The 23,725-nt window shown below is 43.3% G+C and overlaps 1 protein-coding gene across 3 annotated transcripts in view; it reads left to right on the top strand.

Moving 5' to 3' along the window:
• The first annotated feature begins 6,523 nt into the window (after positions 1-6,523).
• Positions 6,524-23,725, top strand: part of ABCB1 (ATP binding cassette subfamily B member 1) — a 58,661-nt gene continuing 41,459 nt past the window's right edge. Inside the window, exons 1-7 of one of the 3 annotated variants that reach the window (XM_066628503.1) lie at positions 6,524-6,914; positions 7,618-7,711; positions 14,930-14,987; positions 16,756-16,894; positions 19,454-19,508; positions 21,470-21,661; positions 23,283-23,454. In XM_066628503.1, coding sequence (XP_066484600.1) covers positions 7,620-7,711; positions 14,930-14,987; positions 16,756-16,894; positions 19,454-19,508; positions 21,470-21,661; positions 23,283-23,454 — 708 coding nt within the window. In that variant the 5' untranslated portion in view covers positions 6,524-6,914; positions 7,618-7,619. The remainder of the gene's footprint in view (positions 6,915-7,617; positions 7,712-14,929; positions 14,988-16,755; positions 16,895-19,453; positions 19,509-21,469; positions 21,662-23,282; positions 23,455-23,725) is intronic. The other 2 variants (XM_066628501.1, XM_066628499.1) reach the window with 2 other exon arrangements.

Raw genomic sequence — 23,725 nt, 5'->3', positions numbered from 1 at the left:
ATCCACCACTCCTGCAGCCTCCCCAGCTCCTCCATGCTCAGTTTTGCCCCTTCCCCACTCCGTTCCACCCTCTCCTCACCCCTTCTGCCTCTCTCTGGCTTAACGTCTCTAGCAAGAGTCAGGAGAGCCAATGATGTGTGCAGTAAATCTCCAGCCTTCCTGCTGGCATCCCAGCAGCACACTACTCAGCGTGTTGCCATAAGGCATTTTATGCAATGGCTTAATGAGCTTTTTGCTGGTGGCTCCAGCCCATAGGATTGGGCTGTTGTTGTCGTTAGCTCACCGCAGGAATCTGGGGCTTTCCTCTATGCCATGTCACATCTTGGCTATGTGCTGGTGCAAAAAAGTCCCTTGATTTCTGTGACATATCAGCAGAGATAAGGAGTGTGCCACATAGAGGCAGCTGTCTCAGGGAGCAGTCTGAAGCAGCCTACACATGGTAGCCATCTTGTGAACAACATGTACATTCCCATTTAAAAGTGAGGTTCCTGACTGAAGTTCACTTTCCAGTGAAAGCCACTAGGAAAGAAGTTCTACAGCTTTGCTTTTTCAGTTGGGAAATAGCAGTAAATGCCAAGTGTTTTGTTTTTTCCCTTTTTTTCCTGGGAAAAAAATCTCACTGAAAAGTCACACATTGACTTTAAATGTGAAGGAGTAGGGTAATAATCCATCCTTAACTGAAGTGTCCTTTTTTTTTCTTGCAGATATTGCTCAGACATACCTGCACTGATAAAATCCACTGCTGTGATGTATCTTTGTTCATATGATCTATTTCGGAAGCTGGCCTGCACTAATCCTACTGTTCGATGTTTGCTGCTAAACAAAAAGAGGAGCATTGATCTGCATATATTTTGGACAATGTTAGAGCCAGTAATGTTGGGGAAGAATGCAATTTTAAGTCAAGCGTAAAAACAAACAAACAAACAAAAAACCCCACGAATTCACACTGAAGAATGTTTTGCCTGGAGATCCACTGTCTAAACAAATGGGTGTGCTATGGACTTCATTTTTCTCTGACAAGCTAGCTTAATAAACTATCGTTTAAAAATCAAACCCTATGTACCAAATAGATTACCCATATTATGGTTTATAGATATAGTTCTATTGTTCTTGGCTAAAATATATTAAAACGTGTCTCAAGACAGATGAGACAAGAAATTTTCTGGGACAGAAGATTTCTATCACTCTAAGGAGTATTAAAAATGGAATTACTCAAAACATTATGAAATATTGAGCCTAATCCTATGTATGTCTACTCAAAAGCCACATTTTAGTCAATGGGGCTTACTCCCAGGTAAGTGAGGATAGGTTTGCACCCACTGTCATACAAGATGTGCCAGAGACCGAATCCTTTGATGCTTCCAGTTTTCTAATGTGCACATGGACTAACACTCATTTCCTGTAAATCTGATTTGTTGGCTTTGCTTTATCCTAACCAGAGAGCATGCATTCTTCACAGAGATGAAATTAACAGTTTTTAAAATTCTGAAAACACTACCTCCAAAAAAGAATTTTGTTATTGGCAAATACTATGGATAAACCAGCACCTGATTGTAAGGTTCTGAAGAGCAGACAAAGCACATACTAGTTGATGTAGCTACTGTGGTATCCCACTCACGGTCAGTGGCATATTGTAGTGGTTAATTACAAAGTATGAGAGCTCATCAAAACACACACCCCCATAGTCACATCCCATTAAGACTGTTCAACAAAAAACAATAAACCTTAAATTTCTTCTTTTGAGTGTTTTCATCTCCTGTCACCCAATCCTACTTTGAAACCACTTATACTTCATTTAAAGACCTAGCTCATTTCATCAGATTGCAACATGGTTTGCAAACTATTGCAACCTTGGAGTGAATTGCAATAGTTTGAAACAAATGTCTCTGGAAGACAAAGGAACAAGTGATTATCCTGCTTCCCAGCCCTCTGCCCTTTTAATAGTTTCGGCACATACCAAAGTTCATGATGGGGTCTCTACAATGTCTAATGACATAATACATTTCATTCAATTTGTTTTATAATATACTCTCACTTCATGGGGATAGCAATACCTACAAGGTTGTTGTAAGAAACCCATTAGCAGCGGTTCTCAAACTCTCAGGGAGAGTTTGAGCCACAGTAAATGTGGGGGGGGGAGGGTTGGGGGAAGGCAGCGACACAACCCTCTGGATTGCGCCACTTTGGAGGGGTGCCTGGGCTTGCTGCCACTTACCAGAGCGTAGGGGGCACAGGGAATCCCCAGCACCAGCTTCAGCAGGGCTCCCCACACTGTAGAGACTCAAAATCATGATTATGACCACTTCCAGTTTTGCATTCATGAAACCGGAAGTGGTCGCAATTGTGATTTTGACTGTCTCCGCATGTTGGTAAGCCCTATGGAGACTGACATGTGGGCTCCCCGCACCCCCAGGAGGCTGCTGCTGGCTCTGGTAAGTGGCAGCAAGCCCCTGCACCCCTCCAAAGCTGCGCAATCCAGCGGGCCGCATCTCTGCCTTCCCTCCTCCCCACCCCTTAAGGGGGCAAAGGCCAGGGCTCTCTGGCTGGGTGTCACAATGCCCCAGTTTGAGAACCACTGCTATTAGGATAATACAGTAGATGTGAAATACTCAGAAAGCACTATGCAAAATACTATTATATGGTAGCCAAAATCATAGCAATAAGATCATTTACAGTCCACAACATTTGTTTTCAAAAATCTTTCTGTTGTACATTTATGTTAAATATAGCAATCATGAAGGTAACGTGTAACAATGAGAAGAAATTTGAGTTTTGAACGATCATCGTGTCAGAAGTGCAAGCAAAGATTTCTTCCTTATGTCATCATATTGTATATTGCACAATAAAGCACATGGTTACCTAAGCGCTGAAGCAATCATAACCTCAGGCACAGAATGACAAGCCTACTGGAATCTTATTGTATCCCTTCTCTTGAAGCCCAACAATGACATGATTTGCAACATTAAGGGCACAATCCTAACCCCTTATGTCAGTGCTTACCAGCACTGTGGAAATGTGGAAACACACTTCTTACGTCAGTGCTGTGGAAAGGGGGAAAAGTTCTAACTGACCATGCCTGAAGTAGTTAAGAACATATCAGAGCCTGCAGGATCTAGTCCAAATCATCTAGTTCCTGTATTTCTCAGTGGCCAACCAGATACATCTAGGAGCACACAATACAAGATACCTGTACCCTGTTGCTACTCCCTTACATCTGGCATCTGAGATAGGCTACCTCTAATACCCGGAGATTGTGTACTGTCCTTTGGATCTCAGCTTGTGTGTTCTTGTGCTACATGACCTCTAGTTCTGTTGTACTCAAAATAGTTGCACTATTGAACCAAAAATTACAATTTAACTTATAATGTATTGTACTTCCTTAGCAAGCACAAAACTGTGTACACTTACAAAAGCACTAACAGGAAACACAGACTGATTTTTTCCCACTTCAAGTGTGAACAAACCCAACACCTATCTAGTTCCACTAAAGAGGTCATGGTAGTTTATTTGCCTTCATGTCCCTAGCATGTGAAAGCTCAACTTCTGGCAGACTAATAATGTTTCAATTACTTAATTACTGACATAAATTAAATTGGGCTGTAGAAAAAGTTATGTGTCATCGAAAGTGGTGCAATCTATGTTGGTTAATTTTTACCCTAGGAGGAAATCATTTCGAGTGGAAGCATGTTTTTCCAGGCTAGAGACCTTATAAGTTCAAGAACTCTTTTTAGTCATTCCGTCTCCACATTCAATAAATGTGTGTAGGAGAAGAGGCCAAGACTGCCACCCTCCCTCTGGTCATGTTCACTGGACATGCAAACTGAATGCCTGAATAGGTCTGCAGTATGGTGACGGGGGTGAGCTTACATGGCCTTAAAAATAGATTAGACACATTCATGGTAGACAGTTTCATCCTGTTTTAACCATGATAGGTACATGGTATCACTGTACAGTGTATCTCTGAATGTCAGATGTTGTAGACAAGCAGCAGAACAATACCTACTTATGAGTGTGAATGAACCTCTGGCTGGCCACCACTGGTGACAGAATAATGGACTGGGTGGATCTTGGTCTGTTCCATTAAGAGAATTCTTAGGTTTTAGGAAATGTGCTCAAATGCATTCAAAAGTGTTCAGAACATATTGTGTTTCCACTAATAAATCTTTACTTCCACAATACACATTTACTGATCTATAGGCCAATTCTGAGCTACCTGGCACCCAGAGGATCAGTGGTGCCAAAACGGCTACCACAGCCTCCTATGGGCTTCAGGCAGCCACCAGAGTCTGCAGCCACTTTCATCCCCTTCCTTGGGGAAAGACCAAAGTCTTTAATGGGGCTACTTAAGTCTGTATCGGCTATTGTGCCAGAAAAAAAAATAATAATGGCTAGAAAAATAAATGCAGTGAATATTTCCCCACAAGCAATGGATGAAATTCTGCACCAAACGGTATATAACATGATGGTATTATTCCTGAAAGTCACGATTTCCAGAATTTTGGTCACTAGGGTGTCACCCTCCTGGATGTCTCATTGGCCTGTTTTGAGTTAAGGCAGTGATTCTCAAACTTTTAACCCACTTTTTAGAATGACAATCTGTCCAGGACCCACCAGAAGTGATGTCGTGGCTGGAGGTGACATCATCAAGCAAAATAAAATAATTATAAATAATTAAATTAAAGAAAAACAGATAAATAAGGGGAAGCCAGCCCTGTTTCACCGTGAATTTTCTCTGTAGCCTGCCTGCAATAACACCCCCCCCCACACACACACAGATAAAGCAGTGAGATTTTCCTCCCACCCCAGTGCCCACCTTACCAGCTCAAGCGTCTGGTTTATTCTTTGGGGGGGTTGCTTTCTGCAATAACACCCCCCCACAAATAAATCAGTGAGATTTTCAGCCCTCCCCAGCGCCCACCTTACCAGCTCAAGCCTCTGGTTTATTATTGGGGGGGGGGGGGCGGAAATGCCTTCTGGAGCATTTGTTGAGCTCCGCTTTCATTAGATGGCACCGTGCAACTAGCCTTGCATTCCTCTTCACCTGACTTGACCAGGAGCCAAGGCACACGTGAGTAAACGCGACCATGTGGCTTACATTCGCTTTCCATAGGGCTCAATACATTTGTCTGCTTGGAGGGAGGGACTTCCTACTTGGGTGTTTTTTGGGGGCTGCTTTCATTGGATAGGAACCATTCTGGTGTCATTGGATTCCTTTCAGCCTGCCCTTTCCGATGAACTATGGCAAGTTAACCTACTCACAAGTAAACACGCGATATGGCTAAGTTTCATTTTCCATAGGGTTCCATGCATTTTTTGGTTTCTGGTTTTTTGGCCGCAACTTTTGATGGAAAGGAGATATTTCAATCTGGTTTTTTGCATTGCATTCCACTAGAAATTCCACATCCAACGGTATATAGCATGATGGTGTTACTCCTAACCTTCGCGATGTTAGCAATGTTGGGGCATTTGTGGTGTTACACCCCCCCCGGGTGGTACCCAGGGCGGATCTCCCCCCGCCCCCCGCTAGCTGCACCACTGCTGGGAGGTCTGATGTGGGGTTCTGGATCTGTTGGAGCAGAGCTCCACCAGTCCCACACCTCCCTCCCTGCTATCTCCAGCAACCCTGCCTTTCCCTCGCTCTTCCCCCACCCTGGAACACCTTCCTCGACTAACCTCTCTGCCGCCTGAAGCTCATCCTTTGCTCCAGGCAGCATGCAGCAGGCCTTCAGTGGCGCTTATAGCACATTTGTGACACTCAGTGCTGGCAGAAGGCCACAGCTGAGAGTTCATGATCAGGCCCCTAGCATCCTGTTTTACTTGATAAGGAACCATAATGGTAGTGCCAGCCTAAGACCAGTCTTCACTTGGTGATGATATATAATAACTTCTTAATTCATTACTAATAATATAGAATTTATATATAAGTTTAGCTGGACTAAACATACACAGAGCTGGCTGCATAAAGGAAAGTACTGTACTAATTAACTGAATGTCTGAAGAGCTGCTTTGAACTGAACAAAGGATCGAGAAATGGACAGGAAATGGACACATTTTGACTACTATGGTCATCTTATAAGGAAATGTATGATTAAGACTCCTCAGAACAGTTTGGAGGAGCAGTTATGACAAAAAAGGACAAGAACAACAGCTGTATTTATATTGTTGCACACATCTGAATATTCCTTTCCTGCGCATTTCCTCTTTTTCCGTAATACATTCCACACACTCCCATTTTAAGATCGTATCCTGATCTCTTGTCCTTAACTGATTCCTTATTTCTCTTTCCCTTCTCATATGTTTTCTTTGTTATTTTATTCTCTACAGTGAAAAAGATTCAATGAAACTTAAAGTGGGCAAGGCTGTTGGCATCCTCCTTCAGCCTTCATATTGTGAGAAGCAGCTTCTGACCTTAAGAAACTTCGTTACCCAAGAAAGACTCTTGCTTAGAGCACAGTGGTAGCGGAAGCCAGTTCATTATGTTGCCAACTGCGACTGATGCTATTCCTGGATATTTTTTCCCCCAACGCAGTCATCACCAAGCCAGGGAGGCCCTGTTAAGGTCTTCAGGATTGTTGCAAGAGTCACCAGGATATCGATGCAATACCTGGAGCCTCCAGGCCAATTCTGGGGAGTTGGCAACCCAGGGACAGGTCTGGCTTTGTTAAATATTTATCTTGAAGGAGGCGGAGTTGAACATGCATGAATTTAACTCTCCTGGGCTAAAGCAGGATCCAAGGGGAGTGTGAAGTGCTGGCAAACTATCTGTTACAATAAAAGCTTTTGTCACAGCACTGTTTTATGTAAGGCAGCAGTAGGCAGCTATCTCCACTGCTCATCAACAACCACATCCTTGCCATCCATTGGTACTGAACATTTCAAAAAGAAGAAACAAGACAGGATTATCATCCCTTTTGGTAAGCCAGTGATTATACAATTTTCCCAAGGTTGTATTATATGCTGAAATGCTATGTTTGCAAAGGTCAGAGGCAGACTGTAGTAGAGCTACAGTAAATGCAGTTGATCAACATAGTTCTTTGATAGTTAAACTGTGATTAGGTGTACAAAACTAATTTACTGATTCAGAAGGTCAAGTAAATGTACACACAGATGTAAACAGTAACTGCAAAGATACAGTACATTAGTATTTAGTAGGTATTACTTTTCTAGGCTTTATGTAGAGGCTTTTTGAAATTAATTCTTATTTGAAATATGTGTATGCTGCTTTTCTATAAAAAAAAGTTCACAAAGTGTTTTACAGAGAGAGAGAGAGAGAGAGAGAGAGAGAGAGAGAGAGAGAGAGAGAGATCCAGTACCAGTAAACAGCATGTGGAAAAGATGCTATGCTAGAATGAAGAGGGACAGTTGCTGCCTCCCTGATCAATATCAGAGAATGAGCACTTTAAAAGATGCCTCTTGGCACCGTTAGCTGGAGTATCCAAAGCAATTACAGTCTGATTGTTTTCTGGCTGTGACGTAGGTAGAATAAGTTGTTTCAAAAGCTACATTTTGGAAGTGCTCTGTATTCCATAGTTTAATAGCAGCAGGCTTCTTTAAGCCTGTGTACTGGTCTATACAGTAATTTGATTTCCTGCGATATTCCATTTCCTCGTTCGACAGAAATGGTATCTGAACGTGAAGTAAAAATGAACATGAATGGCGAAGCTGGAGAGGTCCCTGTAACCGATAAAGTTGCTCAGACAGAAAGCAAAAGGTAGGCATTTTTTTCTGAATCTTTCAACTATCTATTGATAATGATAATAAAATCACAAGCTCCAAAAAGACAAGGCACCTGCTTGCTGGCTTACGATCTGAATAAATCGGCAACATGAAAAGAAAAGGAGAATAAGGGAAGGATAATGGGGCACGAGCTCTTGGGAAATACACCGTCCTTCAGATCTAACTGATCTGATCTTCATGTGATTTTGTGTTAAAGGGAAAACTGTGGTACGCTTTTGGTGGACTGTTGCATTCATTGTTAGCACAGGAATATTGAAGAATATATTGTCTTGGCGATAGCTTTACCTCTGTTCTATTCTGCCTTGTTTTGCTGGTATCGCAGTCTCAATGTGATGTTGTCATTGTTATTAATTTATTGGGTTTGGACTGTTTTCCTTTTTTATACAAGTACAAGAACTAACATCTTTAGCAGTAACTACTGAAGAAATGACACATTATGACATGTTCTGGGCCATAGCAGGAATGTTTGGTCCAGGTCACTTGGAACAACTATTGAGACAAATTTCTTTCGCAGGACATTATTTAGCTCTTTGTCATCCATATATGATGATGCCATCACTGTTGTCTCCTGTCAAAAACTCTGGGCCAGGAGAAAGTATCATTTTTTTTTCTTTTGGCAAAACCTTTTTTTTGGGGGGGGGGGGGGAGGATATATTATCATACATTTTCCAAAGCAAAGACAGATTGTCGAGCAGCACAATTCAGTGCATGTCTACTCACTTCTGAGTAGTGAGTCCATTGCATTGGAACTTCTCATTGTGTTAATGCAGCATACTCCTAGGAGAGTATGTACAGGATTGCAGCCAAGATTCTGAACGGGTTCTCTGAAATCACACAATTAACTAAGGGCACAATCCTAACCCCTGATGTCAGTGCTTTCCAGCACTGGCATAGCAGTGCCAATGGGACATGTGCTGCATCCTGCAGTTGGGTGTCACTCACGGAGGCCTCCTCAAAGTCAGGAAATGTTTGTTCCCTTACCTCAGAGCTGCATTGCCCTTATGTCAGTGCTGGAAAGCACTGGCATAAAGGGTTAGGATTGTGCCCTAAGTAAAATAAACAGCCTCTGAACATGATTCTAAAGCAGGGGTGTCCAAAGTTTTTGGCAGGAGGGCCACATCCTCTCTGACACTGTCGGGGGGGGCGGAGAAAAAAAGAATTAATTTACATTTAAAATTTGAATAAATTTACATAAGTTTACATAAATGAGTATATTAAAGATGAACTTACATGAATGAAAGAAGGTCTTGCAATAGCTCAAGGCCTATAAAAGGCCTTGCACAAAGCAAGGCTGGCCTTTCCTTTACTGCCGCTACTGCATCACAGATGTGAACCAACAAGCAGTGGTGGGAGCCCTCATCCTACAGCTCACGCGAGAGGTCAAACAGTCGCCCTCACGCTGAGAGCAGTTGTGTCAGGCCAGTGTGGGCTCCAACAAATCTCCAGAGGGCCAGAGGCTCATTGGAGGCTGGGGGCTCCCTGATGGCCGCATTGAGAGGCCTCAAGGGCCACAAGTGGCCCCAGGGCTGGGGTTTGGGCACACCTGTTCTAAAGAAATGCTCCTGGTTGACTGACTGTGCCCAGGGCCATGTTCACTTCACACCCCATATCAGTGGCGCAGCAAGATAAGGCCATCACTAAGCAACATGACATCTATGACAGTGTACATAAAATATGCTCCTAAACACCTTGCAAAGTCCATGATCTCTGTTTGGTGATTGGTGCGCAGCCAGAGCACTTCTCCCTATTTGGAGTTAATTGTTACTCTTTAACCCTCACTTCCAGTTTTCTGATTATTGATAAGGAGGAAAGCTTGACAAAAACGTAACACTAGAAAGCATATGGGGAAGAAAAAGAATGGCCATATCTGTGAAATATGCAATCATGCTAAGTGAGAACAAAAGAGACCACTGAGAATCATTTGGGGGGGGGGGGAGAGAGAGAGAGAGATTGAGATCTTTTACATCTGTAAAGAATCAGCAATAAGAAGGATCAGGGCATCAAAATGTTTTAGTATGAAAGGCAGGCCTGTAGATTTGCAAATAAAATGAAATGAAATTTTAAAAATGGCTAAAGAATCCCTGTTTTCAGTTGAGCATATGATGTGCTTTATTAAGGCTGAAATTCCACACATACCTACCAGGTCAAACTCAGTGAAGCTTACATTTGAGGAGAAATGATCATTTTCCTAGAAATAAACAGTAGCACAAGTTCCTTCAGCACTCTTGTGAACACAATACAGTCAGCCTGCATCTAACTTAAAAGTTAAGTTCTGAGATTGGCATGTGAAACCAAAATCACATATAGGACACAATCCTAACCAATTTTCCAGCATCGACCTAAGGGCAATGCAGCTCCAAGGTAAGGGAAAAACATTCCCTTACCTTGTGGTGGCATCCGTGACTGCCCCTGAACTGCAGGATTCAGCACATGCTCCATTAGCAGAGCTATGCCAGAGCTGGAAAGTTGGTTAGGATCTGGGACAGAGTAAAAACTACCTTAAATTCAACAAATAATATAGTCTCTTTAACAATTAAACAACCCAATCCTATGCTTCCTGGTGCCTGGAGGAACAGTGGTGCCAAAATAGCCACTACTGTATCCTGCACAGGGAAGCCACAGGAGATCTCCTCAGGGAAAGGGGACAAAAGTCCCCAAGGAAAGCCCCAGGCCCTACAATAAGGTTTCTCAAGTCTGTGCTGGGTATTTTGCCAGCACAGACTTGAGAAGCTCCATGTTGGGTTCTGGAATGGAACACCCACAGATAACAGGGCATGCCTGTATTTAGTAAACAGAATGGCAGGCAGAGTTGCCTGTACTATTTAAACTGTTGTTTTTCTCATTTTTTTTCTTTTTTGGCCTAGCACATGTACTTGAAGTAGTGCGAGTAAAGTGCATGCAAGGTGCTCGCCAACTGTACCGCTACGTTTGTTATTAAGCCATTCCTTAATCCAGGCTGATGTTTAGAATGCCCCTGGTTAGTCATAGACTGATTGTCCATTCCAGGTTTTATGTTGGGCCAAAAGGGCAAGGAGGATTCTACAGCAATGGATAGCAGTCCTTACAGTACATACAAAGGAGACACTTCAGCATTCAAACCTGCAGTTTGTGAAGACCAGTCTGTGTATCTTGTCTTCTTTTTATCAGTTCTTGGCACTCCATTGCAAGCACCACTTGTGCCAGGGACCACAGTGGCCATTTCCATCATCCCGCAGTGGTATTTTTAAGTGCTAATTCTGTTCTACCTCATTGTTCTGGCATCTGAAGTACATGTCCAACCTTGTTACACATGGATGTCTTATACACGGATTTGACTCAACACGAATGGCCACTGCAAATGAAAAAGAACGTGCTGATCCCTGGAGAAGGGGAAAAATGCATCCCTTTAAAATCACAGTTTAAAAAAACTGCTTTTCTTACTGTTGAAGAGAGATAGTCATGCAAGTGATTACAGGTATAACCTAATTATCCATGGATTTTTTTTCTATCTCAACATGATGAGAAGGGCCCTTTAAATTAAAGGAAAACAGCCTTTTAACAATAGCCTCATTAATGCGAGAGAGGGCAGTGGACTAATCCATCAGTCATTCTCTCTCCAAGCAGCTTCAGCTTCACTCCAATTGTTTTTAAATGGATTTGCTTTAGTGTGAATGACATTGTTTTTAAATGGATTTGCTTTAGTGTGATTTTTGCCATCCACATGGAACCCTCTCAAATAGTGAGACTCCACCTGTACATACACACAGTTATGGATTGCTCTGCAATGGACAGATGGCGGATACTTGTGCTTCTCCAGGTTCTGTGCTCCCGAGCTGGGGCAGAACCGAGAAGATCTGTGTCATGTTTTGTGGTTTGGAAGGGGCATAGGATATGGCAGCAGCCTCTGCCACCATTCCTGCCCCCTCTTGGGCCCGTGTTCCTTTGTTCCTTATCTCCCCGTCATCCCTCTGCCCTTCCCTGCCTCCAAAAGCCTCCTCTCCACCCAATGGCAGTGCTCACCTTCCGGTGTCCCTTGCCTGAATTGTCCCAGTGCAGAGGCCGAGTACTGACTGGCACCGGCCTCTCTGCTGGTGCTGGGTGTCTCCCACTGGTGGCAAAGTGCTTTATAGCACTTTTGTGGCATAAGAACATAAGAACATAAGAACAGCCCCACTGGATCAGGCCATAGGCCCATCTAGTCCAGCTTCCTGTATCTCACAGCGGCCCACCAAATGCCCCAGGGAGCACACCAGATAACAAGAGACCTCATCCTGGTGCTCTCCCCTACATCTGGCATTCTGACTTAACCCATTCCTAAAATCAGGAGGTTGCGCATACACATCATGGCTTGTACCCCATAATGGATTTTTCCTCCAGAAACTCATCCAATCCCCTTTTAAAGGCGTCTAGGCTAGACGCCAGCACCACATCCTGTGGCAAGGAATTCCACAGACCGACCACGCGCTGAGTAAAGAAATATTTTCTTTTGTCTGTCCTAACCCGCCCAACACTCAATTTTAGTGGATGTCCCCTGGTTCTGGTATTATGTGAGAGTGTAAAGAGCATCTCCCTATCCACTCTGTCCATCCCCTGCATAATTTTGTATGTCTCAATCATGTCCCCCCTCAAGCGTCTCTTTTCTAGGCTGAAGAGGCCCAAACGCCGTAGCCTTTCCTCATAAGGAAGGTGCCCCAGCCCCGTAATCATCTTAGTCGCTCTCTTTTGCACCTTTTCCATTTCCACTATGTCTTTTTTGAGATGCGGCGACCAGAACTGGACACAATACTCCAGGTGTGGCCTTACCATCGATTTGTACAACGGCATTATAATACTAACCGTTTTGTTCTCAATACCCTTCCTAATGATCCCAAGCATAGAATTGGCCTTCTTCACTGCTGCCGCACATTGGGTCGACACTTTCATCGACCTGTCCACCACCACCCCAAGATCTCTCTCCTGATCTGTCACAGACAGCTCAGAACCCATCAGCCTATATCTAAAGTTTTGATTTTTTGCCCCAATGTGCATGACTTTACACTTACTGACATTGAAGCGCATCTGCCATTTTGCTGCCCATTCTGCCAGTCTGGAGAGATCCTTCTGGAGCTCCTCACAATCACTTCTGGTCTTTACCACTTGGAAAAGTTTGGTGTCGTCTGCAAACTTAGCCACTTCACTGCTCAACCCTGTCTCCAGGTCATTTATGAAGAGGTTGAAAAGCACCGGTCCCAGGACAGATCCTTGGGGCACACCGCTTTTCACCTCTCTCCATTGTGAAAATTGCCCATTGACACCCACTCTCTGCTTCCTGGCCTCCAACCAGTTCTCAATCCACGAGAGGACCTGTCCTCTAATTCCCTGACTGTGGAGTTTTTTCAGTAGCCTTTGGTGAGGGACCGTGTCAAACGCCTTCTGAAAGTCCAGATATATAATGTCCACGGGTTCTCCCGCATCCACATGCCTGTTGACCTTTTCAAAGAATTCTATAAGGTTGGTGAGGCACGACTTACCCTTACAGAAGCCATGCTGACTCTCCCTCAGCAAGGCCTGTTCGTCTATGTGTTTTGAGATCCTATCTTTGATGAGGCATTCCACCATCTTACCCGGTATGGATGTTAGGCTGACCGGCCTATAGTTTCCTGGGTCCCCCCTCTTTCCCTTTTTAAAAATAGGCGTGACATTTGCTATCCTCCAATCTTCTGGTACCGTGGCCGTTTTGAGGGACAAGTTGCATACCTTAGTCAAGAGATCTGCAACTTCATTCTTCAATTCCTTAATAACCCTTGGGTGGATGCCATCAGGGCCCGGTGACTTATTGATCTTTAATTTATCAATGAGGTCTGAAACATCTTCTCTTTTAACCTCTATCTGACTTAACTCCTCGGTCAGGAGGGGCCGTTCGGGCAGCGGTATCTGCCCGAGGTCTTCTGCCGTGAAGACAGATGCAAAGAACTCATTTAATTTCTCTGCCATCTCTAAGTCTCCTTTTATCTCCCCTTTCCCTCCCTCACCATCCAGAGGGCCAACCGCTTCTCTGGCGGGTTTCCTGCTTCTAACATATTTGAAGAAGCTTTTATTATTCCCCTTAATGTTGCCGGCCATGCGTTCCTCATAGTCTCGCTTGGCCTCCCCTATCACCTTCTTACATTTCTTTTGCCACAGTTTATGTTCCTTTTTATTCTCTTCATTAGGGCAAGACTTCCATTTACGGAAGGAAGCTTCCTTGCCCTTCACAGCCTCTCTAACTTGGCTGGTTAGCCATGCGGGCACTCTCCTGGATTTAGTGGAACCCTTCTTTCTTTGCGGTATACACCTCTGCTGGGCCTCTATTACTGTTGTTTTAAGCAGCCTCCATGCACTCTGGAGAGACTGGACTCTTTTTACCCTCCCTTTCAACCTCCTTCTAACCAGCCTCCTCATTTGAGGGAAGTCCGCCCGTCGGAAGTCAAGGGTTTTTGTTAGAGATTTGCCTGGTATTCTTCCCCCAACGTGCACATCAAAACGGATCGCAGCATGATCACTGTTCCCCAATGGCTCAGTAACATTTACATCTCTAACCAGGTCCTGCGTACCGCACAAAATTAAATCCAGAGCCACCTGTCCTCTGGTGGGCTCCGTGACTAGCTGATCTAAGCCACAGTCATTTAGCACGTCAAGAAATCCGGTTTCCTTATCGTGACCAGAACACAAATTGACCCAGTCAATATGAGGCGCTGCAAGTGCAGCACCACTGCTGGAGTCAGTAGGATTGGGCTCTTATTTGTATAATGCAGGATCTGTATGAATAAGCATAATCATTACTATCCCCTGTATCATGTTTCCATCCTCCTATGCTGATAGAAGGCCCTGACCCCTAATTATCAAGACAATCCCTGAGAAGCTGGAAGGGATTTAAAATCCATTACATGCATTGCCAGTTTTAAAAGTTGCAGCTGTTTGGTAAATTTGAAAGGTCTTGGTTTGCAGCTCTCATACTATCAATAGTTTGGTGGTGATGGGATTGATTGTGTCCTCTCCATACACAATATGCCCTGAGCTTTTTTTTTAAGTGGCAGATTGAGAAACAGTTGCAAAATACAGCAATAATTTGCCTTCATACTGTATTTTTATTTCTCTTTTTAAGGGAAACTGTGTTTCTGTTTAATATTTGTCAGTGTTAAACTAGCTTGTTTTTTTCCCTGAAATCTAAAAAAACAATTTGTGGGTTATTCAGCAGTGCCAGTAAAGAAAAAAAAGAGAAACCGAAACCTATGGTCGGCCCTCTTGCAGTGGTAAGTTCTATTCCAGATCCATATTGTTGAATAATTTAAAGGCTCTGTTTGGACATAATGTTGATTATCTCTGTGACTAGGAGATCAGCTTTAGGCTCTCACATTTGTTCCATCTCCCCCTTCTCTTTTTCTATCCTGCAAATTCCTCCACTCCTTCCCTTATAAGATTAACTATGGTGCAGTTTACATTTGTACTGGTGCTAACCATGGTTAGCATTAACCAGAGTTTCAAAACTGGGTTCAAACCATCTACCCTCCTCTTGGACCTGATCTGACCATCCATGCCACCATTGCTGCCCTCCCCCTGCCCCATGCATCTCTACCCTCTCCCCATCCCCTGCCCCGATGTGCCTCTGCGCAGTTCAGTACAGCTCTTACCTTCTCTGGTGTGTACTTCTCTGCCTCCTTCTGCCAGTGCGCATGCGCTGGTGCAGGCCTTCGCGCCAGCACTGACAACTACTATGCCATTGCGAAGTGCTTTATGGCATTTTTGCAACAGCTAGCACTGGTGTAGTGCATGGTGTGCTGGCGCACATGCTACTTAGAATTTGCCAACATCATTCTCATCATCATCATCATCATCAACAAAAACAACAGTATTTATATACCGCTTTTCAACCAAAAAACTTCTCAAAGTGGTTTGCAGAAGAAATCTAGTAACTAAATGGTCTTGCCTTCTGTAGCTTCAGGGATACGTTCCCTGAAAGTCAAGTGCTACGGGAAACAGCACTGAAGGGGAGATCATTCAGAAACAGGCACCGATTGGCTCCTTACTATCCAGAATGCACCGTTCCCCCTGGCTACCATGGCTGCCAATCAGAGCCAGGAAAAAGAGTGCTGTAAAGAATTAATGCTAATGGAAAGCAGCTTTGTGTAGGAAAGCATATAAATATGACTGCTGTCCACATCGCACTTGCGAGATTTAGACTGAACCATAGAGATTGAAATAGTGTGGTTATAGATAGCACAGTGAGATAAATTTAGCCTATGACCAGGGAGTCAGCTGCATGTTACCACAAACTTATTTTTGGTTCTTTCATCCTCATTTTTTTATCATCCAAGATAGCAATTGCAGGAGAGGATCTGGACAGGGATGATGGCTGGGGGAAGGATGCTCCAATCCAGTGGTTCTCACACATTTAACACCGGGACCCACTTTTTAGAATGAGAATCTGTCAGGATCCACTGAAAGTGATGTCATGACCAGAAGTGACATCATCAAGCAGGGACATTTTTCACAATCCTAGGCTGCAATCCTACACATACTTTCCCAGGAGTAAGTCCCATTTACTATCATAGTTAAAAGAATATACATAGCAGTTTAAAAGTACAGGTCTGTAACATTTCCCCAAATGCAGTCACTCACCATGGTAGTATCAAGTCTAACCTATTAAAAATAAAATAGTCAAATGAATGGGGACCCACCTGAAATTGGTTCATGACCCACCTAGTGGGTCTAGCCCCACAGTTTGAGAAACATTGCTCTAAACATTTGCCCCTGCAAAGAGCACAGTTCATATTGGGTCTTCAGATGCTAATTGCCTCTGAAGAAAAGAATGTGTTGGTGCCTAGAATGCCGGTAAAAAGACACTGACAGCCTAAGCCTTTGCATGTCTACTCAGAAGTAAGTCCCATTACAGTCAATGGGGCTTACTCCCAGGAAAGTGTGGACAGGATTGGGCTGTGTGTTATTAATTATGTAATGGGTATAATTGATGTGCGTTAATGGAGACATTGTCTTTTCACATGTGGATTTTCTTATTTCCAGTTCCGTTACTCAAATTGTGTGGATAAATTACTAATGGTTGTAGGCACCCTCTTGTCTGCTCTCCATGGAGCTGCCCTTCCATGCATGATGATTATTTTTGGAGACATGACAGATAGCTTTGTTGGTGCTGGTATTCAAGGTAAGAGCTATTGCATGGATGCAAAGGGTGGGTGGAGCAGGGAGAGAGACCAAATAGAGGCATATCTTTTGTAACTCGTTTTGTAACCTCTTTGTTTCCTTATAAGCAGTATATAAATATCCTTAATAACAATGACAGTGGAACATACAGGTAAACAACCCTTATGAAAGCTATACAACAAGAAAATCATTTGAGCATGTTTTTGCAATCTTAAGTTGATAAAGGCTTTAATGGCAACACACCCTTAGGACAATAGGATTAATGCATGAAAGGAAGATTGAAGAAAATACAGAAGAGATATAGGGTGCAATCCTAACCAACTTTCCAGCACTGGGGCAAGGGCAATGCAGCTCCAAGGTAAGGGAACAAACATTGCCTTACCTTGATGAGGCGTCCATAACAGCCCCCCAACTGCAGGATGCAGTACATGCCCCACTGGCACAGCCATGTCAGTGCTGGAAAGTCAGTTAGGATTGCGCCCATAGGAATATATGATAGAAACCATAAATATGACAAGAAGTGATTTAGAAATTGAAGATAATTTTCCCTATAATTCAGAACCAAGCTCTGGGTGTTGCTACTGTAACTTAATTGAATCTCTTCAGTCACGGCTGAGCACCAAGGGACCTTAAGAACTGCCGTCTCTCCTTGTGAACCTCTTCTTGCCCTAAAATCAACTTTGGATGCCCTGTGCTCTCTGTGTCATCACCGGTATAGATAGTGGTTGGTTGCCATGACAATGAGTCAGGGCCTTTTCAGTGGTAGTGACAACACTATGGAATTATCTCATTGGGAAGATTCACAAGGCTCCTTCTCTTCCTGTTTTCAGATGGCTACTAACTAAGGGCCCAATTTTCCAGCCCTGATGCAACTACAATGCAGCCCCATGATAAGGGAACAAATGTTCCCATACCTTAAGGAGGCCTCTGTAACTGCTGCCCCACTACAAGATGCAGTGCATGCCCCATTAGCACAGTTGCACTGGCACTGGAAAATTGGATAGGATTGGGCCCTAAATTGGCTTTCAGCAGGTTAAATAAGCAGGTGTTCGGTGCTTCCTGGTTTGCTGCTTTCTGAAAATGTTTTTTATCTCCTGATGCTGCAGATGTTATTCATTTTCTACAGCTATTACAATGTACTCAAGGAATGGTGTGTATTTTTAGCACTGGCAATCCTGGCCTTGGTGCCATCTGGGGCCAGGACGTCAGAGTGCTGCCCCCCAAGTGCTGCCCCCCGCCGGGGGCCTTTTTAATGGCGAAAATGGCTACTTCCAGTTTTCAACCAAAAACTGGAAGTAGCAATTTTTGGCCTTCTGGAGGGTCTTTAAATCCCACTTTTGGTTTTTGGCTGAAAACCAGAAGTGGGGTTTAAAGGCCCTCCGAGGGCCTAAGAAGGCTTTTGGAGGGCCAGGGAGGTCATGTGCGGCCTCCCTGGCTCTCCAAAGTCCCCCAGACAGGGACAGGGGGCGGTGGACAATGAAGGTGGCACCTCCCCTGGAGGTGTGGCGCCCTGCCTTGCCTGCATTTGCCCCCCAGGAGCGCCACTAATATTTGATCAATTTCAAATGGTTTTATAATTCAAATGGTTTTAGATTCTGTGAACCATTTTGGATATAAAATGCTTCTGGAAAAGCAGGAAAAAATTAAACAAAATAAATTAGTCATGATCACACTGCTGAGTTCCTTTGCTCTGGATTGGTGAACGCTGCTCTATTCAGGAAAAGGAAAGAGCTGAAAACAACTTGCTGCTTCAGAATGTGTACAAGAGCTCTTATATAACCCCCAGATTACCTGCTCTGGTTTTGGCTAGTCTAATGACTGTTAACCTGGTGTCACCTAGTGTGGATACTGATCTTGTCTTTGATTCTGCCTAGAAGACTAGGGCACTCTCAGCCTTATCTTCTCCTGGCTGAACATACCAAGTTCCCTCAACCTTTCCTCATAGGACTTATTCTCCAGCCCTCAGATCATCCTTATCACTCTCCTCTGAACCCGCTCCAGTTTGGCTGCATTTTTCTTAAAGTGAGGTGCCTAGAACTGGACACAGGATTCCAGGTGAGGTCTGACCAGTGCAGAGTAAAATGGAACCACAACTTCTCATGGCTTGGAAGCTAGGGTTCTACTAATGCACTTGGCAAGATCTCTGTGGTGAATGTATACATATGTTCTAATTAAGTGTCATTTGTTTTTAAAGACTCTGGTAATAAAGTGTTCTGTGTTTCTGAACGTATGTAAATTCAGTTGGGGAAAAAGTTAATATTTTCTTACAATGAAAAACTAGAATTGGGGTAGGGGAATGGCCAGAAATGGGGAAATTGTCCAAATATAAGTTGTTGGTATCATGCAGTGGTTCACATCTGTTTTCAAGGTGTTGAATAACTGGGAAGTGGGGGTTTGATCCAAGATAATCAGAGAATACACCTGGTGAGGAACATGCACCAAGCCCATGAAAAAATGAGTACTTGTTGTATACCCTTAGTGTTGCCTTTAATTGTTTTATTACAACCTAATGTGCTCTCTCTCTCTCTCTCTCTCTCTCTCTCTCTCTCTGTGCATTTAGCACAATATAGTAATATTTCTCTTTCAAATGAGACTCTAGAAGAACGAATGACCAGGTACTGGATTTTTTTATAGACATCTTGAAAGTGATATCTTTTTCATGTGTTGCGGTATCTCAGTTCTTCATGTGAATATTTTGCTTTAAAACCATCTATTTGAACTGTTTCAATATATATATATATATATATATATATATATATATATATATATATCCATATTGTTAACCCTTTTGGTAGCAGGCACTGTCTTTTCATTTATTTTGCCATGTAGACTACTTTATTGTTGTTGCTGCTGCTGCTGCCATTGGCAATAGGCCTTTCTTCAAAGGTACAGTATTTCAATTTACAGGGTTTATTTAGATCACAGTATACAAGAACCTTGGAGATTGAAATGCAGTGCCTTTGGGGAAAGAAAAGAACCACCACCCCATTGCCATTGGTGCACTAGATGCAATCCCCAAGGCCCTTAAGAAAAAAATAGTCAATGCGGGCTTAAAAAAGACAACAGTTGAACAACTGCAACGAGCTGCACTACTAGGAACAGCAAACATTATACGGCAATTTCTCACCAGTTCTTACACTGCTGGGTAGAGTTTGAACTAGTGAGCATACAAAAATTCTAGTTGAAATATCTGGTGGGATGTGATATCACAATCATAATGTTAATAGCAATATAACTAAGGACACAATCCATGCCAAGTCTTTAGCTGGTGCAAGTCCTTTGCTCTGGCCCAGGAGTGTTACAAAGTGCTGGAAGGTATATTGGCACCTTCTTGTCAGCCAGGGAGGCCAGTGCAAGGATGTTGTCTGGATTCCTGGGCCAGATCCAGACTGGTGAAGGGTGAGTTTGTGCTGGCCAATTCAGCTGGTGTGAATTGAACAGAACAGTGGAATTTGGGGGCAAGGTAAGGGTAGGCTGGTGGGTGAACTGGGCCCTGGGGGGGCCAAAAATGGTGTGGGTCTGGCCTGGGCAACCTAGGTTGAAGCCTAATCCCCCTTCCAAGCAGCCCAGCATTATACTGGTCTGCCTAGATCAGCGCCAGTGAAATCGCTGGCACAGATCCAAGTAGCCCCATTGGGGTGGCTACTGCACTACACAGGGTAAGGGGAAATAAATTTCCTTACTCCAAGTTGTGCAGCAGCTACCTCCTACTATGCACAGGACACAGTGCAGGCCAGCTGGCCTGCCTGTTCCTAAGCAGGATAGCTGTAAACCTCATTAGTCTGAAAGATAACTTGTCCACTGAGTAACACTTAACCGGGGTCAGAAAAATTATAATCAATGGATTGAAGGTACTGGGCTTTTATGACTGCACCTGCTGACTTGAGAACCTACCTGCAGTTTATAGTCTCAGGGCATGGACTGAGGCCGCATGATAAAGTCTTGTTAAAGCTGAGCTGGTCAGTGACTACTCGGGAACCTGTATGTGCTGCCTTGAGTTCCAGAATGGGAGGAAGATGGGGTAGAAATGCAGCAAACAAAAATTATGACTCCCATATTGTATTGTTGTCTCGGGAATATGTTGTCAAGTGATTAAAGAAACCAGCCCAAACACTCTGTTTTTTTCATGTTTTGTTTTTTCTTCTTTTTCTGCTTTCTCCTTGCTTTAGCTTCACCTGCTCTTCCAAAGGTTTGCCTTTTCTCTCCTTTCTCTGTCTCTTGTGATCTCAGTCTCATGGCCGTGCAAGTCCAGCTTGCTATCACTACAGACTTTGGCCTCTGAGAGACCCAACCCATGTTTGTGTGCGGCAGGGCAATATGCGCTTTGAATGAACGGCATGCCTGAGCTTGCCTCTGAAATCAATTGATTGATGAAAATAGAATACATTTGTTTTTTTCGGTAGTTAAAGAAAATTTAAAACCCAAAAAGGGAAGTAAAAAAACCACACCATTTTCTCCTTTATGATTCTAAGCTCATTTAAAAAGCGAACCATTCTCCAAATCAATGTGTTTCTATGAGGCTGCGGACTAATACAAATATTTTTCTTGAACGCACCTCTGAATTTTATACTTTCAGGTATTCGTACTATTATTCTGGGTTAGGAGCTGGTGTGCTCATTGTTGCCTATGGGGAGATTGCGTTTTGGACATTAGCAGCTGGCCGTCAGATCAAGAGAATTCGGCAACAATTTTTTCATGCTATCATGCGGCAGGAAATTGGATGGTTCGATGTCAATGATGTAGGAGAGCTCAATACTCGGCTTATAGAGTGCGTATGTCCTTCATGTTTGGTTGTTGTTTTAAAAGAGATTCATTTTAATTTCAGTCTTTAGCAGTCCAATTCTAAATAAATCCCCATGTAGTGGTGCCAGTGCAGCTTCCACTGTATCCCAAGGGAGATTTTTGACCACTGGAGGCCTCCTTGGGGTAAGGTAGCATTAGTTCCATTGTCCTGAGGTAACCTCCAGCAGTCACCACAGATCCACACTCAATTGTTGGCGTAAGTCCAAGTTGATCTGTGAAGGTGGATCAGGCTTGGGAAGGGGGTCAGGATTCGGCATATGCCACTGCCAAACCCACCCTCCTTGGGAGCCTGATTCACCTTCCTATTACCGACCACTTCTGCCCATTCCTCCCCATTCTGCCCTCAACATTTTCTTTCTCACCACATGCTTAAGTATAGTTAAGCTAGGAAATTTACATAATCGCCAATTAGAGCAATTACATATGGCTGCTGTGTTTATGTATACTTTAAAACAGGGGTGTCAAACCTGTTTCATATGGCAGGCCAAACAGCACTCTCAGCACTTCCTGAGGGCTGGAAGTGACATAATTAAGCAGGAAGTGATATCATTAAGCCCATGATGGCCAGAAATAAGCACTTCATTCTCACATAAAAACTAATTAGCTGCAAATGACAGAAGATAAAATGTGCAAATCTTGATCGTATTTTCAAGATATGGGAGAGTCCAATTGTCACGCTGGAGGAGCCCAATTATCTTAGCATCACTTTGTGACTTCACTTTGCAGCTCAGAGCTAACAAGTGGTCCGTGAAGTGATACCTTGGTAGAAGCAGCACTGCTGAAAAGCTGGCCCATATGATAATTGGGCTCTCCCAGCACTGGTCAGCATTCCTCCTTCTCACCCCTCTTGGTCTGTCACAGACTTTACTTCCTGTATTTAATGGCTTTTTAGTCTATACACACAAATTATACCACAGTAAATCTGAAAATGTTGAAGGTACCAAGCCTCTCCTTTGAGATCAGTATGAATTTTCAGTGTTTCTGAAACTGTGGGTTGAGGCCCACTAGGTGGGTCGCAAGCCAATTTCAGGTGGGTCCCCATTAATTTCAATAATTTATTTTTAACATATTAGACTTGATGCTACCATGGTATATGACTGCATTTGAGGAAATGTGACAGATCTGTCCTTTAAACAGGCTACTATGTATATGCTTTCAACAATGGTAGTAAATGGGACTTACTCCTGGGAGTATGGGTAGGATTACAGCCTTAGATTGTTAAAAATTGTCCTGTTTGATTATGTCACTTCCGGTCATGACGTCACTTCCAGTGGGTCATGACAGTTTCTCATTCTAAAAAGTGGGTCCCAGTGCTAAAAGTTTGAGAACCACTGATTTTTAGGAAAGGGTGAGGATAAGTACGAGTAGGAGGATAAAGTAAAACATTCTGCTTACTTTGATGAAAGCAAGTGGCTCTGGCATCCTAATCTCCAGCACCACATAAAGTTCTGTCATATATATGAAATATAAATTCACAGTATGTTGTAATGGCCCAGTTGGAACATCTGGGGAAAGCATCCATTGGTATTATTTTTGTTTTTAACCTTCAAATTGCCCTAATAAGTTTTCCTGAATTTGCTCTACAGCGATGTCTCCAAAATCAATGAAGGAATTGGTGATAAAATTGCAATGCTCATTCAGGGGATAGCTACATTTCTAACAGGATTTATAATTGGGTTCATCAAAGGTTGGAAACTGACTCTTGTCATATTGGCCGTCAGCCCTGTACTAGGACTCTCTGCTGCCATTTGGGCAAAGGTATGTGACATTTTGCTGACATATAAAAAGTACCCCGCAGAATCAATTTTTTTCCATTATGAAAATGTCACTGCAGTTGCCTCCAAAAGAATATTTTGTTTGCATATATTTATATATTTGTTCCATTAATTTATAAGAGGCATCTGGAATGTATGGCCTAAATCAGTGTTTTTCAACCTTTTTCCCCTCAATGAACCACTTCTCATGGTCTAATTATCTAAAATACCATCGGAAGTAACTGGCCATGTCATCAACATCAGTTACGTCTGGG

Source organism: Tiliqua scincoides, chromosome 5 (genome assembly GCF_035046505.1).
Source record: "Tiliqua scincoides isolate rTilSci1 chromosome 5, rTilSci1.hap2, whole genome shotgun sequence".
NCBI classification, from domain to species: domain Eukaryota; kingdom Metazoa; phylum Chordata; class Lepidosauria; order Squamata; family Scincidae; genus Tiliqua; species Tiliqua scincoides.
Note: the sequence above shows the minus strand (reverse complement) of the source record. Positions and strands in the feature narration are given on the sequence as shown.